General features: G+C 40.6%; 3 protein-coding genes across 4 annotated transcripts in view; 1 reads left to right on the forward strand and 2 right to left on the reverse strand.

Moving 5' to 3' along the window:
• The window catches only part of camta1a (calmodulin binding transcription activator 1a), a 296,881-nt gene extending 296,059 nt beyond the window's left edge, over positions 1-822 (reverse strand). Inside the window, exon 1 of the mRNA XM_039799528.1 lies at positions 670-822. Coding sequence (XP_039655462.1) covers positions 670-694 — 25 coding nt within the window. The 5' untranslated portion in view covers positions 695-822. The remainder of the gene's footprint in view (positions 1-669) is intronic.
• A 1,654-nt stretch (positions 823-2,476) lies between these two features.
• Positions 2,477-14,493, forward strand: dnajc11a (DnaJ (Hsp40) homolog, subfamily C, member 11a). Of its 2 annotated transcripts, none has more exons than XM_039799626.1 (16): positions 2,477-2,606; positions 3,656-3,785; positions 4,204-4,277; positions 8,168-8,269; positions 8,393-8,521; positions 8,685-8,807; positions 8,984-9,057; positions 9,143-9,332; positions 9,450-9,535; positions 9,796-9,912; positions 10,442-10,597; positions 10,765-10,834; positions 11,105-11,162; positions 12,269-12,411; positions 13,544-13,673; positions 14,035-14,493. In XM_039799626.1, the coding sequence occupies exons 1-16, from the start codon at positions 2,535-2,537 to the stop codon at positions 14,058-14,060; spliced, it is 1,680 nt and encodes a 559-aa protein (XP_039655560.1). In that variant the 5' UTR covers positions 2,477-2,534; the 3' UTR covers positions 14,061-14,493. The 2 variants fall into 2 exon arrangements, with proteins under 2 accessions (XP_039655560.1, XP_039655561.1); XM_039799627.1 differs by lacking the exon at positions 2,477-2,606 and adding an exon at positions 2,890-3,014.
• A 1,206-nt stretch (positions 14,494-15,699) lies between these two features.
• Positions 15,700-16,594, reverse strand: dhfr (dihydrofolate reductase). Its single transcript, XM_039799633.1, has one exon. It carries the CDS (start codon positions 16,400-16,402, stop codon positions 15,833-15,835), a length of 570 nt encoding a protein of 189 aa, XP_039655567.1. The 5' UTR covers positions 16,403-16,594; the 3' UTR covers positions 15,700-15,832.
• Between the last annotated feature and the right edge of the window lie 264 nt (positions 16,595-16,858).

Below are 16,858 nucleotides of genomic sequence, written 5' to 3' on the forward strand. Positions count from 1 at the left end.
AATATCCGCTCATTTAAAAAATGCATCACTTCTGACTCGCAGAAAACTATTCGCTGAATGCCAAAGGAAATCCTCGCGCTTCAAGGGGGAACTGAACGACCCTCTTCAAGACGGGGAAATAAAAAATATATATATAAAAACTAGACTAATGCATTTTTAAACCGATGACCAAATTATTATTACAATGCCTTCAAAAGAAGCCCCAGATAGCGGTTGCAGAAGAGCGCCGTATTGACAGATGAACTGACACAACCAAGCGGCTTTTTAAAGCTGGGTAATAAGGGAAGAAGTTAGTCGATGCCAATGACATGTTGTCATTAACTTAGCTTTGTTGTTAACAACTTGAATTGCTCGCCATTTGACAAGAATCTTCAGCTAAATAAACGGGAAACGCGTTACTTTTACCACGCTGACTGTTTGTCCCCGTGGCGTGCTTTAAATGTGGGCTACGATGGGAATAGTAGCTGGCTAGAATGCAAGCTAATATTAGCTGGCTAGGTGATATCTCCACGTTTTAGCTGCCTATTCGGAGGAAAATAGCGGAGCCGTTTTCTACCGAAAAATTCTCCACTCGTCCTCACGCGTGTGTCATCTCTGCACAGAGTTTCAACTGTTCTAAAATCACACAGCGGTCATACTAGTAAAATAATCCCATTATATTTCTCTTACCTTCCGGCTTGTTTTCGGCAGCCATTTCCCCTTCACGCGCAACATCCTCCTCCTCCTCACGACCGTGGGTACCACGCGCGTGCACGGCGAGGACAGCACGAGGAGGGACAGGAGGAGCAAGCGGCGAGTCGGTCCGACCGAGGCGAACTTACCATTGGCTGTGAGGCGGTGAATGACAGACAGGCTCCGGGAGGAAAAACACATCTCCCCTCACCTTGACACCAGCAGCCGTGTTTTTTTCTCTCTTTTTTTTCTTACAGTGAATTTAAAACAGCTCAGAGGCGCTGCAGGTCTGGCATGACACTTTTTTAATGATGATGACGCGTTATTGTGTTAAAACGAAATAGCCTACCGTAATGCTCAGTAGGGGAGGTTACGTGTTTTATCCTTAATTTAAACTATTTAGATTGTGAATAGTACATGTTTGTCTTTGAGCCACTCAAGTTGTTTTACACTGAATGTCATTCCTGAGTGAAAAAAAACCAATTACGTTGATAGCACGTTGATTTTAGTTAGTTTAATGGCCTTAATTACTTTTTTTTTTAAACATATCTTCAGAGATAAGTCTGTTGATCTAAACTTATAATTGAGGTATATACCTGTTTGATACAACCGATAACAGAAAGCCCTCTGCAGAAACAAAATTGTCATTTTTTGAGATAATCATCCAAATATATAATATATTTAATCCAGTCAGTATCGAATGTGGTTTCCAGGGTACGTAAAGCCTATTAAAAACAAACATTAGTAGACATAGTAGAAATAGTCTGTACAGTCAATTAATCAATCAATCAAGTATACATATGTCCAGTTTACATTTGAAAGCATGTGGACTATAGTTTGCTCCGTTTTAGACTTGTAACTGACTTAATATAGTGGCACCATGCTGCTGAAACCATTGAGGGCTGCTGATGGAGTCCATCTATGCAGTTTTGTCAGCTACTGGGGTCGATGTGACGCAAATATTTGAAGACGACGCAACAATACAGTTACTCTAATCCTATTCACTGTGCTGTCAAGCTTTTTAACTTCCATTACTATGGCGCAGTTACATAGGCTGGGCAATAGTATGGCTACGTTAAATGACTACAGGCAATCTAATCACAGATCATTGTGCTTAATAGACTATATATATATCAACTATACAGCACTTAAGGACAGCTTTCATCCTGCATTAACATGCTGGTTGCCGTCTGCTGAAACGCAGTGTACAGTTTGAGGTGGTGGTGCTGAAAGGACAGCTCCTCTGCTGCCTGCTGCTCGTGCGCCTTTATACAATCAACGGCTCGTTGTTATTGCTAAGAAAGTAATAATGAACTAATGAAGACCTATTGCTGTGAAGGGATTTGATCTCACCCCTTGCCTGAATTGTTCCTATAGGATGCAGATAATATCTTTTTAGAGTTGGGCATATACATATGTACCCGTCGTCAAATAGAATTGCATTGGAAATGTAACACTATATTCAAATGAGTGTCTTTATAAATTGAAAGTAAGGTGACCTAGCTATACTGTCATTTGCAAAATAATAATTAAAAAAAATTAAACATTTTAGGAATTTAAGATAAAAAAGACTCTTTGGCAGCTGTATGACAATGCCACCCTACGTCTTACTTCAGACAGCAACAGATCGCATACCCTTACATACCCTACATTCTCATAACATCTCCATTTCCCAATAACGATGAATAACTGCACACGTTAAACTTCAAAATGAAAAGCACACGTTCAAGACAACGTGAACAAGCCTGTGAACACGGTTGCTTTGTTGATCATTCATCCCCAACACAAGGGGGCGACAGAGTGCGCAGAGAAGACTCTGGTCCATGTAAATGACAGGAAAGAAGAGATGACCGGGTGTAAACATGGCGTCTGCCTTGGACGATGATGAGATCCTTAATGATGATTTTTATTCCCTGCTAAATGTCAGAAGAGAGGTACAATATGCAGTTGTGATCTGAACAGATGTGTGTGCGCGTTCATGTAGCAGTCGTTCTATAAACTTTGTCCGGCTGATATTTACCGGTTACCCGTACTCTCACATGGAACGTTAGCTAGGTAGCTAGCCTGTGACCCTCGACATTGCTTTCTGTGCTGTGACTCCTCGGCTGGAGACTTTATAAGTCATACAACAGGTTGTTGTGGGGTTACGACTTTAACGACAGGAGTTGTCAATTGATGAAGTAAGATAGAGAGCAGTGCGTTACTGCGGTCATCTGGGAGCTAATGATAACGAACTGACAGTTATTTTCAGTTTTATGATGATCTGATGACTGAGGACAGTGCTAACTAAGTTAGCTAATGCTACAACTTTACTTCAAGTCTTCACCATGAAACATTTACAGGTGATCAGATTACAATATAAATATGTTCTCTGATATCTGGGGATCAGACACTTTAGGTCTTGATTTCTGTGTTTGTAAAGCAGGGAACATAATGTTCATATGCAAGTGCCAAGTGGCATTCTACAACACACAAATGACTTGTGGCACACAGGGACATGCTGTTCCCAGAGCGGCTAAATATGCAACAATTTAAAAGTCCATATATTTGCGTGGGTGAGCGTTGGGAAAGTAGAATACGCATTAAAAAGGTTTTGCTTAAACTGTAATTCACGAATAAATGTGAAAATGTGAAACCCATCCCATTATATTTGATGCAGTAAAGCACAAAATGATTCGTGGTCTCTAAGTCAGTGATTTCAAACCATGAAATTTAACAAAAGAGTAGTTAACAACATGAATATACATAAGTACTTTTAACTATGTTACTATGTTTCTGTTCAGACTGTTTTGTTACAAGTCATCTAAACCCAAGGAAGACTGGAATACTTTATGAAGTTCAAATAAGTGTTGGAGGATCAGAAAATGAAGTTGGAAGTAGGGGAGCTGTAGCAAAGTCTTCCCGTGTGTTTTTGATGTCGTTGATCAAGTTTCCCCTGCAAGTTTTGTCTTTCACATTTTCTGCATTTTAATGTTGTGCTTAGGCAACACAGGACGAGCTGAAGGCGGCATACAGGCGGTTATGCATGCTGTATCACCCAGACAAACACCGGGACCCTGAACTAAAGCGTCAAGCAGAACAGCTTTTTAACCTCGTACATGAAGCTTATGAAGGTAAGAAAAGCTTCGATCATGTCAATATAGTCAATAGGGGCGGGAGAAAAAAAATTCTATACAGCATGGTATCACAATATTTTCCGTGGCAGTACTGTATCGCTACACAGACGCCAAGCATTAATCTTTTATTATATGTGTTGGTCGGTTTGTCTGCTTGACAATTCAAGTTTTGCAGCAATAAAATTAAAGCGAGATGAGCATGAATTGGGAAACATTTGAAGTTGGAAAAGAAGTAATATATTGCAATATGTTTAAAATCGCAATAATATCGTATCGTGAGGCCTCTGGTGATTCCCACCCCTTGTAGTCAACTCCCTCTTCAGTTACACATGAAGCAGACTTGAACATGTTATGGTCTACGTAAACAAACTTTTCTGATGCTTAATATTATTGGTGGTTATCCATGTCTTTTCAGTGCTGCGTGACCCACAGGCACGAGCTATCTACGATATCTATGGCAAGAGAGGACTCGATGTTGAAGGATGGGAGGTAAGTCTATTAGTGACTGACTAAAGTGGCCATTAATCCCTAAACAAGGCACCAGATGCCATTAAAAACAATAGCCATTGGGTTGATAGACAGTCAATCACTTATTAAACCCAAATCATACAATGACCCACCTCTGAGGCGTAGTACAGGCAGGAGAGTTGAAGCCTCATGGGACCAGCTCAGTGGAGTTATGAATTTCACTATTAATATCATGTGTGCATTGCTAGCCAATTGCAGACATGGCCATAATAATATTATAATATATTATAATAAATTATGGTTTGCATTAGCAATTTCTAATGCACAAACAGCAGGTGCAGACTAGTGCACAACTCTCCTCCAGTACACCATGCTTTTTCTTCTTTTTTATTTATTCAGGGAAGGTTAACTGAGAGGAAGCCTCTCTTCTGCAGGAACACTCCGATCACATTCACACAGTTACACATTCATACCTGGAAGCTGCCCAGTATAACCACAGTCTGATCTGCTGGCCACTGAGCAGCTCCACTGGAGCGGTTGGGGTTAAGGGCTTTGCTCAAGGGCACCTCAGTGGTGGTAATGAGGGAGGGACAAGCGCTGCTTTTTCACTTTCCCCACCCAGATTTGATCCTGTCGGTCTTGGGATTGAACCGACGACCTCCCGGTCCCAAGCTCGCTTCTTCTTTAATCACCGCACCAAATGTTTTCGGCTGTCTTGCCTTCATCAGGGTCGTGTGTTTGCATTTGCATCAACGGATGGCTGCTTTTCAGTCAAACCCAGGTTTACAGAAGAGATGATATGCTTTCTTAGCATCTTTCTCTTCGGAACGCTTTTAAGTCGGGTTTAGTTTACAGTAGATGGGACATTTCTTTAAATTTGGTACCTTCTTGTCAACTTAGACAAATCAGTATATTTTTAATTAGACACAACTAGGAAGGTTGGTGTGCTTTAGACGGATATTTAAAATGTCCACCAAATGTTGACCCTGTTAGCTAGCATAACAACTTTCATATACCTTTTGAACTCGATAATCATTGTTTTTAAGTGTGCCAATGGAAATATCTAGAAAAGAGCATCAAAAGAAATGACGTGCATAATTATTTTCTCAATATTAGTCACCCGGACGCAGGGTCTTGACTTGAGAATAAATCACTTATAGAATAATACACAGTTAACCTTCAAGTATAAACCATACTGTACATAAGCATAATATTTTGGCATTGCAGTCTCTTGGTATTAAGGCCGCATTACCCCAAGACTTTCCTGTCCTATGTGACATCTCATCATCTAACCTGCTTAAAATAGTTGTAGTTTTGCTTCATCTGTGTTTACTATAATTATACATACAGATGGGCCGATCTGGAATCTGCTCCTTATGAGGTCCAGGGCTCCAGACTAACTTCTTTCACTATGAGCACAGTGGCCCCCAACTGAAAATTTTAGGGGCACAACCAGAAAAGTTAGGGGCACACACCGTAAATCAACATGCTAACCAAATATTCACATTTCTACTAATTTCCACTGTATTACTAATAAATACTTTGAAAATAGATGCAGAAATTACAATGTGCTGTTTCAAATTCAGTGTCACTTCTGAAGATGCAACATATAAGGTAAAATGACAGCCCCATCGCTGTCATGACAGTAAAAAAAAAAAATATATATATTTTGTTTATTATTGTATTTGTATATTATTTATTAGCCTGTTTTATTTTCATCATGACCGTTTTTAATTGCTCTTTAATGTTTCATGTAAAGCACTTTGAATTGCCTTGTTGCGGAAAGGTGCTGTAGAAATAAAGTTGCCTTGCCTTAGAACCTCAGCCTGTCAGTCAGTCCCCAGGGCATTGAAACCACTGTTGTGCCTGCTCGTCTCCGAGGAAGTGTGACGTCAACAGCACCGCGACCGCTTTCGGCTCGCCATTAATATAATATCGCAGCAAACGCTGTCTACGTGAAGTTATGAAAAACTGTAACCACACTTGAAACCACATTATCGGCATTTCCGTGACTCACTGTGACTTTAACAAAACTGCAGAGCCCACGTAGTTTGCGTCGTCTGCAGCTCTGCGTGTGTGCGAGTGTGTGTGTTTGTGTCGGAGCACCGCTCTCTGTCAATTTTCAGAGAGGACAGATAAGCTTGCGCTTAAGCGCTCTCAGGTACCGACATTTCAACGTTTAACGTGTAAAAAAAAGGGGGCAAATTTACTGATCGCACATGTGCGACTGGATGTAAAATTCAGTCGCACACTCTCAAATTTTGGTCGCAGTCTGGAGCCCTGAGGTGATTACCTCCCCTTTCTCTGCTTTGCCCGGCCAGAGAATTTGTCCCGCCCATGAGAAAGAGAGAGAGAGAGACATCATGGCTTTCAAACGAGCAAAGTGGTAGTTGGTCAAGGCCACACCCCCACCCTCCACCTTGCCCCCTCTCTCCTCCTCAATAGCTACAGACACAGAATGACACATCCTAAGGAAAGCTCATTGTGGGACTGGCTCTAGTGGCTGTAATTCTGGACCAAGGCTGAATTTCGGGAAAGAGACTTCAGATACAGCATTAGGGGACCACTAAGGTCTATATAAAAGAGACTTCAGATACAGGATTAGGGGACCACTAAGGTCTATATAAAAGAGACTTCAGATACAGTATTAGGGGACCACTAAGGTCTATATAAAAGAGACTTCAGATACAGGATTAGGGGACCACTAAGGTCTATATAAAAGAGACTTCAGATACAGTATTAGGGGACCACTAAGGTCTATATAAAAGAGACTTCAGATACAGTATTAGGGGGTATTAGGGGACCACTAAGGTCTATATAAAAGAGACTTCAGATACAGTATTAGGGGACCACTAAGGTCTATATAAAAGAGACTTCAGATACAGTATTAGTGGACCACTAAGGTCTATATAAAAGAGACTTCAGATACAGGATTAGGGGACCACTAAGGTCTATATAAAAGAGACTTCAGATACAGTATTAGGGGACCACTAAGGTCTATATAAAAGAGACTTCAGATACAGGATTAGGGGACCACTAAGGTCTATATAAAAGAGACTTCAGATACAGTATTAGGGGACCACTAAGGTCTATATAAAAGCCTCCAAAGAGCACCATGTCATGGGACCTTTAAGTATTTACCACACTGTTAACATACTCTGTTACAAGTAAAAGTCCTGCATTGAAAATGTTACTTAAGTAAATGTATGTAAGTATCATGAGGAAAATGTACTTAAAGTATTAAAAGTAAAAGCACAAAATGCAGAAAAATCCTCCCATTTTAGAAACTGGAAACGATCCAAACTGTTGTGTGTTTAATGGTCCAATCATTTCAGCTCTACTTCTAGGCCGTTATATTGTTGGGTAGTTTAATTTATGATAAATGTGATTTGTGTGTGAAAAGCTTCATTTGCAAAGTAACTAGGGACTAAAGCTGTCAGATTAATGTAGTGGAGTGAAACGAACAATATTTCTCTCTGAAATGTAGCGGGGTAGAAAGTGGCACGAAAAGAAAAGACTCAAGTAAAGTACAAGTAACTCAAATTTGTACTTATGTACAGTACTTGAGTAAATGTACTTAGTTACATTCCACCACTGCAAAATATTAAACACAGACAGACAAAATTAACTTTTTCATCCACCAGCCAAACGGCTAGTGAATGTTCAAATTTTACCAGCCGCTCGATAGATTGCCATTGTTTTTTCGCCTGGTGAGTGAAACAAATCTACCAGCCGCTCGCAAATGTATCCAGCACGGTTGGTGGATGGTGCTGATTTTGAACCCTGCAGACAGAACGTATGGGAGCGTGAAGTTCTGTTGAAATTTCTCCTACTGTAACTACTTTTTCTGCAACCTGTGAAGCAGCCAGTGCACGTTTGCTTCGCTTTCATATCATATCTTCTTTCTCCAGGTGGTGGAAAGAAAAAGAACCCCTGCAGAGATCCGAGAAGAGTATGAGCGTCTTCAGAAAGAGCGAGAGGAGAGACGGCTTCAGCAAAGGACCAACCCAAAGGCATGTTCAGAAGAAGATAACAAGCCTCACATTGAACTGACTGTAACAGAAAGTGCCAATAGGCTTCTTGTGCCTATTGTATACGTCATTAATCAACACGGTATTAATTCCTGAACTTTGCAGGGAACTATTAGTGTGGGTATTGATGCCACGGACCTCTTTGACCAGTATGAGGAGGACTACGAGGATATGGTTGGAGGGGGAGTCCCACATGTGGAAATCAACAAGATGCACATATCCCAATCCATAGAGGTAACGGGTTGCTCCAGATTCTACACAAGGTTTAAAGTGGCGTTTCTCACGATATGTCTTGGATTGAAAAGAGTTGTAGCCACAATTACATTTGCGACAGTTGTGAAAGATGTTGGAGATCAATCTTATCAAAGGACATATTGTTTTATGTGTTCTGCTGCAGGCTCCTCTTACCACAAAAGACACAGCCATTTTATCTGGCTCCTTGTCAACCCACAACGGAAATGGAGGTGGCACCATTAACTTGGCCTTGAGAAGAGTCACCTCAGCCAAGGGGTGGGGAGAGGTGTGCTGCATTCTCACTGGGCAACACACACACACACACACACACACACACACATACACACACACACACACACTGTAATGTATACTACAAATGGCCTACTTTCTTTCTGTCACTCCACATTTCTAGATGTAAAAAAAACATAACCTGTTTGTGTGTGTGTGTGTGTTTGTACACAGGTAGAGCTGGGTGCTGGAGACACCCACGGACCTCTTTTAGGAATGAAGATTTTCCGAAACTTGACGCCTCGATTGTATGTGTTAAGCTGCAAGAGAAAATAAATGAGTTCTCTGTATTTTTACATGAACATGAACAATAAAGTTTTTTTTTTGCTTCAGCTTTGTGACCGCTCAGTGTGGGCTCCAGTTTTCATCCCGAGGCGTGCGTCCTGGGGTTACCACGGTGCTGGCCCGTCACCTAGACAAGAACACTATGGGCTATCTGCAGTGGCGCTGGGGCATCCAGTCCTCTATGAACACCAGCATAGTCAGGGACACCAAGAGCAGCCATTTCACCTTCGCAATGCAGGTTAGCAGCCAGCAGTTATATCTGACTAATTAATGTTAGCCAGGACACCATTAAATCAACAGTTGCTTGTCAGGATTGTGCCAAAATGATTATTTTATTTATTTTTTGTCTCTGCAGCTTGGCATTCCTCACACTTTTATGATGATGAGCTACCAGTACAAGTTCCAGGATGATGACCAGACGAAGATTAAGGGCTCAGTAAAGTATGTTGTCAAAGTGCAATACGTGTTATTTGGAGAACGTAATCATAAATTCATATTCATTAGATTTGTCAAGTGTCAATCTGTTTGTACAGCAACTATAACTCCTATCCATTTGAAGGAGACTTGTTAATGCGTTTCTGTAGTTTTCTGTCATATCTATAATGCTACAATGTCGGATGTTCATGTTGAACGTGGCCAAAGCTTCAAATAATGAGGTAAACTTAGTTAAAAAAAAGAGTGACCTTTTCTTTATGTTACAGATCAGGTTTCTTTGGGACTGTGGTCGAGTACGGTGCTGAGAGGAAGATCAGTCGACACAGTGTCCTGGGGGCCACCGTCAGCGTGGGAGTGCCCCAAGGCGTCTCCCTCAAGATCAAGTAGGTGCCCCTCTTTGCTCTGGTTTCCTGGTTGATGCGGGTTTTAGAGGGTTTTCATCACAGCGCTGTTGCTATGGCACCCATGTGACTCCATGCCAGCCAGTCTGATTAAATTGGTTGGTAAGTTGGGTCTGCGCTGGCGGTGCATCTTGGAGAATGTAAACACAGGATTGGACCCATTGAGATGTTGGTCCTTGGATGAGTTTAAAAGTTTAAAGTATATATACAGTATATCTCTTCTTATGTTTTGGACAATTTCTTTTGGGACAATTGTCTTAACACCTGAGAAACAATGAGCACACTCACTGTCCTGTCTAACCGGCAGTACAGTATGGCACATATTTTCACTTTGTCATTTTTAGGCACATACTGTAGCTCTATGTAGCTAGAGAGAATACTTTGTGAATGAGAAGTATTCTGACATTTTCAGACAGAAATTCCCACAAATATTAAATGGAGTAGCCGATTTAGCAGCCAGTTAGCGGCCATTCAGATAAAAAATAATGAAACCATTTCTCTCCATCTGCAGACTAAACCGAGCCAGCCAGACATATTTCTTCCCTATTCACCTGACTGACCAGATACTGCCAAGTGCTGTATTTTACGCCACAGTTGGACCACTGGTTTTCTACCTCGCCATCCAACAGCTTATTATTCGGCCCTACGTGCGCGCCCAGAAGGAAGAGTAAGAAACCTTTTCCTTTAAGTTGGCCATTTCATGCAAGAAATGTTTTTTGGAAATAGCACTGCATGTAGTATTATTATTATTATTATTATTATTATTATTATTATTATTATGGCCAGATTTTATGAGCTCATTTCATTTTCTCCATTTATCTTTGAATTCACCAGAGACTTGGAGAAGCAGCAGGAGAGCTCGGCCTCTAATATAGCCAGGAAGAAACAGGAGGCAGAGGCTGCTGTGAGTATTTTTTATACAGGCTTTGTACGTGTGTCTGTGGTACCAATCCTACATTGCGGTTCAGCGTTAGATGAGAGACGAAGGTATTTTAGGGTGACTGTCATAAAATATTACAAGTCCCACACCAGTCGGAGGAAGGGGCTGATATGGGATTAGATAAAATGCAAAGTCTTAGTGAAATGCATTAGTATAATCCATATCATGTAAAATCTCATTGTTTGTGCTGTCTCCTTCCCTCCCTCCGTGTGCCTTTGTGTTTCATCTCTAAAGGTCTTGCTCATGCAGGAGTCTGTGCGCCGGATTATTGAAACTGAGGAGTCTAGAATGGGTAAGATCAGTAATATTTAAGGGATGAGCTTATCCTGGGAATAATGTTTTTTTTAAGCCGGTTGTGAAACTATTTGATTCTCTTACATTCTGAACAGTTTTTAATCCATTTAAGGTGAAATAGGTTGATGCCCAGTTGAATGGTGCTAACTTCAAAGTGTAATTTCTTAGACACACTGCCTGTATTTACTATATGAAACAAGACTTTTAATGAAACATTTCACTGCTGGTAAATTTTCTGATACAGTTCACACATCAAAAAAAAATCTAAACTAAAGCAGACTCCTTGCTTTTAGTGATCTTGAGCATTTCACTGAAAATCTAAAGGTACTGTACACCTGGCAAAAAAAGACTAGTATGGAGGGCCTTTCCATTGCAGTATGAGGGGACTTACTTACAGTAGTGGAAAGTGATAGTATCTAGTGTGATTTTTCTGGAGTGCTTTTAAAATAGGGTTCAAATAATTAATAAAGGAAATAGAGTTTGGTGGATTTCTTAACGACCCTGCTGCTTCCGTCTCAACTAGTGATAATTGGGGCTTTTTAGTTTGCTTTTGATAAGTACACTAACAAAAAGCTCTCAGCAGACAGTATCATTTTCTCCTTGGGGAGTTTGGCAAGTGATAATTGGCTTATGACACCTGTCACTGTAGAGGTTGCCTTAATGTTAGTTTCATCAGAAGTCCCCTAGACTTTGCACTTGTAAAGTAACGGTTAATAGCTGTGTGTGTGTGTGTGTGTGTGTGGACCACACTCTATGAAATGGTTATGGAATTGTTTATGCAGCTTGCAATTAAAATTAATTGTGCTGTCTTTTTGTTATATACTTGCAAAAATAATCTAATAATAATAAAATAAGTCTAAAAAATGAACCTGGTTCTGTTTTTAATTAAATATGTGGCAAAAATTGCTGGCAGGAAAGATTCAACTAAATCTATAGTGAAAGTGGGAACTTGTGTTGGACTTTTAATATCAATTCATTCAAAAGTCTTTTTTTGTCGATCGTGCATGATTTATATATATTTTTTCAGAACACATCTAAATAACACATTAATACATGACTTTTCCAGTTGATTCACACTATTCTTGATGCTGTTCATTAAACCAGGTCTCATCATCCTCAACGCCTGGTACGGCAAGTTTGTGACAGACAACAGTCGAAAACACGAGAGGGCAAAGGTCATTGATGTGACTGTGCCACTGCAGTGTCTGGTGAAAGACTCTAAACTCATCCTTACTGAGGCCACAAAGGTAAGGTCATTTCCAAATTCACAGAAGTTATATATATATATATATATATATATATATTAGGGCTGTCGACCGATTCAAATATTTAATCGCGAGGAATTGCATGATTGTCCATAGTTAAGGGGGAACTATGCAGTTTTTTTAGCTTAAAGGTACTCTAAGCGATGTCACACATTTTTTAGGCTACAACATTTTTTGTCACATACAGCAAACCTCTCCTCACTATCTGCAAGCTGCCTGTCTCCTGAACACACTGTAAAAAACAGCATCGCTTAGAGCACCTTTAATTTACCTTAACTGAACAGCTTCGAAGTCATTGGAATGATGTAATTGGAATGATGGTTATATGACTTTTTTTTGTTGAATAGTAGTCGTCTCGCTCCCCCCCCCCCTAGTGCCTGTGATCTGAAAAACCACCCTTGCAACTTTTGGCCTCAGTGTCAGGAAGTATCGCGTGATATCAGGTCTCGCTGATAATAACAATCGTGCTACATTGCTGCACACATACGGCCATTCAGGAACCGGCTAAGCAAGGTAGCGATGGAGTTTTTCACACTATCGTCATGGCTGAGCTGGGAAAAAAGAAGCAGAGAGCTAGGAAAGCATTGTCGGAGGAACAGAGAAAGAGGAAACGGCAGACTGACCGAGCGAGGAGTCAGACACAAGCAGACATAGGAGCTGCCAAATATCTATTCCGAAGCTGTAGGGGGAGCTCTATAGAGAAACCTGCGAGCAAAAAAACAGCGAAGAAAGGCAAAACTGCATAGCGCCCCTTTAACTCACGATTAATCGCAAATGAATCGATAGAGAGAACGGTCTTTTGAATGGCAAATTCAGTTTCAGGGCCCTTCCACATGGTTCTCTCGATAAGACTAAAGTTATTTGCATGAACTGTCGATGTGAATTGAGTTACCACCGGAGTACGTTGAGTCTCAAATACCACTTGAGCATTAAAAACTGCAATTAATTTGCGATTAATTGAAAGTTAACTATGTTATATATATATATATATATATATATATATATATATATATATATATATATATATATGAGTGTTACAAACTGATGTCTTCAACTTGCTGTATGCTGATTCAGTTTGCTGCCGCTGGTGCATGACTTTTTGTTGTCTTTCCAGTCAGGACTCCCTGGTTTCTATGACCCCTGTGTGGGGGAGGAGAAGAGCCTGAAGGTGCTGTATCAGTTCCGCGGAGTCATGCATCAAGTCCTGTCAGGAGACAGCGAACCACTCAGGATACCAAAGCAATGTAAGTTCAATGTAGTATACACTACAGCATATGGCGACTCTCTCGTCTGGTGAATGTCTCACAGTTTTGCCCCCTTTAATGTAATATTTAGCTACTTCAGTGCAGGTTTAATGATTTGGTAGATCATGTACTCTCTTGAACTGTCTAACCTGCCACTGTTTCAGATTTCACTGACAGCAGGGGGAATTTACTTGAACCCTAAGCCTTTGTAGATGTGTGTGATGCAACACATCTCCGAATATTTGATATCCACTCCAGAAATGTCTCAGAAAAATCCACTGAGCTATATTACCTGCCACCGTTATGTGCCTGCCAGCTGCGTTATTTCTGACATCCTTTTGTTCTTGTTTCCACCGTGCAGCTCACAGGATCGACGCAGACACATAGGAGCTCCTCTGCTGACCAAAAAAAAAAAAAGACTCCTCTCTCAGCTGTTTGACAGAAGATGGATAAACCTGTTTTAGATACGACACGGATTGAAGTCCCTGTTACTGAGAAATCATGCATTTACGTTTTGTCTTTATATTCTTTAAATATGCAGAGCGGAGCAAAAGCATCACAGACGGGATTGATCATAATTCAGGATCCATGGACAGGGCTGTGGCCCGATTGAAATACTAATGTGAGACTAAAACAATGGCTATCATCTTATGTCCAAGGTCCTCAAGCCTCCTTGGTATCCACTTATTTTTGGTATGGCTTGTAAACTACGATTGAGTTCTATGTACTGTATTGTACACACAACTGCAGTGCCTATGTAATTGAAGACAATGAATGCGCCTCTGTTTATTTGCCATATTATTAAAATAAGTTTCTCTCATGTTGCTTAACCATTTTGCTACTTTTTCAAAAGAAAAGACAAGGTACCCCCAGGTGTCCACAAGTTCAATTTAGGACCTTTTTAATGCCATTTAGAATGAAATTTAATACCAATTTCATGAACATACTGGCAAAAGTGTGTAGGATATAATGGAATATACGAAAGGATTTTAGGCTATAAAAATAATTGTTTACCAAGTACTGGAACTTAATACATTTTATTGTAGTACTCAATACATACATGCTTTGTGATGAAACAATGGAGTTATTTATTTAGTAGATTATTTTTTAGGGCTTTTTCTGCCTTTATTTTGACAGGACAGCTAGGTGAGAAAGGGGGAAGACAAGCAGGAAATTGTCACGGGTCAAATTCGAACCCTGGACCTCTGCGTCAAGGCATAAACCTCTAAGTACAAGTGCGCCTGCTCTACCACTGAGCCAACCCAGCCACACAATGGAGTTATTTAATCGTATGAAAGGACAATACAAATGTTAAACCTTTGTGAACGAAATCTAAGACTTTCCAAAGAAATGTAAAAAATACTTATGGCCTTATTTTTCAAATATATTTAAGACATTTTTAAGACCCTGCGGATACCTTGTAAGAAATGAAATGTTTTTGATTATTTTGGTTGTACCCAAGTAAAAGAAGCATTGCTGGTTTGCTCAGGAAAAGAGAATGACTGAAGCGTGTGAATCTGAATAATACAGTATGAATGTGGTGGAATACTAACAACAGCTGCTGATACACACAGAGGAAGTGACGAACAGAAAGGAAAGGGATATCCACCAGTGACAAAGGTGAAACCGCACAGTTAAAGGAACTGCATATGGAAAGTGTTGTGATTGGATTGACCAGAAAGAGTTTACATACTGTAGGTTTTGAATTAAACTATTATAACTAAATTGTTAATATGCTACTTTAACTGGAGTGTAAATGTATAAAAGTTTCACACTTCCTGTAACTACATTTTCAATTGATTTACACCAATCCTGTCAACATCTTGTTTGGCAAGTTTTGACCAGTTATGGTAACACTTTAGTTAAGTCATACAGTCAAAGGTTAAATCCTTTCATATAGTACAATGTATTGTTCATACTATTTAATTTCAGTGAAAGTTACTTCCATTTTTTTAATGTGGCTTGTTAAAGGGAAGTTTGGGGTTTTCAATATTTAAATCTCAACCAAAACAAAAAAGAATCCACATTGTATTTCATTCACACTTGCAGTTTTAATAGAAAATCCACAAAATTGTTTTTCTTCAGTTGATAATTTCAGATTTTTTCTTTACAATTTTTGCATTGTTCTGGTTTTAATTTTTTTTCTTATCACTGTCACTTCATTGCTGGATGCTCTCATAGACTTCAAATCTGTACTGGATACCGTTCTCCTCCTGTAGCTCTTGCGGCACTCCTGGAAACTCTGGCAGTAGACGATATTTGTCCGGACTGATTTCAGGGAGGAACGTGTCACACTCAAACTGCTTCAGGATCCGTGTGACGAATAGCCTCCTGGTTCCCGGACTCTCCATCATCTCCTTGTAGAGAGAGCTGCCCCCAATGACCCAGACGGTGTCAGCCTGCTGTGCCAGCTCCGTGTCGACCAGCCTGAGAGCCGAGCTGAAGTCTCGCGCCAGGTGGTGTGCTCCCGCGGGGGGCGATTTGCACTCCCTGCTCAGGACGATGTTAATTCGGTTGTTCAGAGGTCTGTTCTTTTCTGGGATGGAAAACCATGTTTTCCTGCCCATGATCACCACATTCTGCTTGCCGTTCACCGATGGCGTCGCAGTCATCGTTCGGAAATGTTTGAATTCGTTATTGAGTCTAACGGGATGCCAGGGCAGATTTCCATTGTTTCCGATACCCAGGTCAGGGCATACCGCCACGATACCGTTCAGAATTCGGGACATCGTTAAGAGACTGGACAGCTGACGTTATTAACGTTATGCTGGTATAATCGCCGCAGCTTCCTGCCGACAGATGTTAGAGAAGCACGTGGGAATGATGTTCTTCAAGTTTTACGCTCACAGCAAGTGACAGGGCTAAAAAAATGTTGCTCTTTGCCCCATTGAAGTATTATTACGAGAACTTTTCCCGCGCATAGGGATGACATATACCGGAAGTTTTCTCAAAAGGAAGGATTCAAGAGGGTTCGCTATTTTAATACCCGGCGCACACCGAAATTGAGCTGCGTGGGCGGAGTCATCAGCAAAACCTACTTTATTTAGCATCCCGGTTGTTGTTATAGTGGAGTGGGTGAATCTCCGCCGTCGAGTACTGCAAGCATACTGATACTGCCATTGTGCGCGTGCTTTTTGCTGCGTTATTTTAGCGGCTAGCTCCCTCTGCGTCTCAAGTTAGCTACT

Source organism: Perca fluviatilis, chromosome 5, assembly GCF_010015445.1.
Source record: "Perca fluviatilis chromosome 5, GENO_Pfluv_1.0, whole genome shotgun sequence".
In the NCBI taxonomy this organism is placed as follows: Eukaryota; Metazoa; Chordata; class Actinopteri; order Perciformes; family Percidae; genus Perca; species Perca fluviatilis.

Bases quoted from the DNA above. Each gene is read 5' to 3' on its own strand.
- dnajc11a (XM_039799626.1), top strand. From the start codon at position 2,535: ATGGCGTCTGCCTTGGACGATGATGAGATCCTTAATGATGATTTTTAT. The intron at 8,808-8,983 runs GTGTGCTGCATT...GTTTGTACACAG, and splicing joins CAGCCAAGGGGTGGGGAGAG to GTAGAGCTGGGTGCTGGAGA. The intron at 13,674-14,034 runs GTAAGTTCAATG...TCCACCGTGCAG, and splicing joins ACTCAGGATACCAAAGCAAT to CTCACAGGATCGACGCAGAC.
- dhfr (XM_039799633.1), bottom strand. From the start codon at position 16,402: ATGTCCCGAATTCTGAACGGTATCGTGGCGGTATGCCCTGACCTGGGT.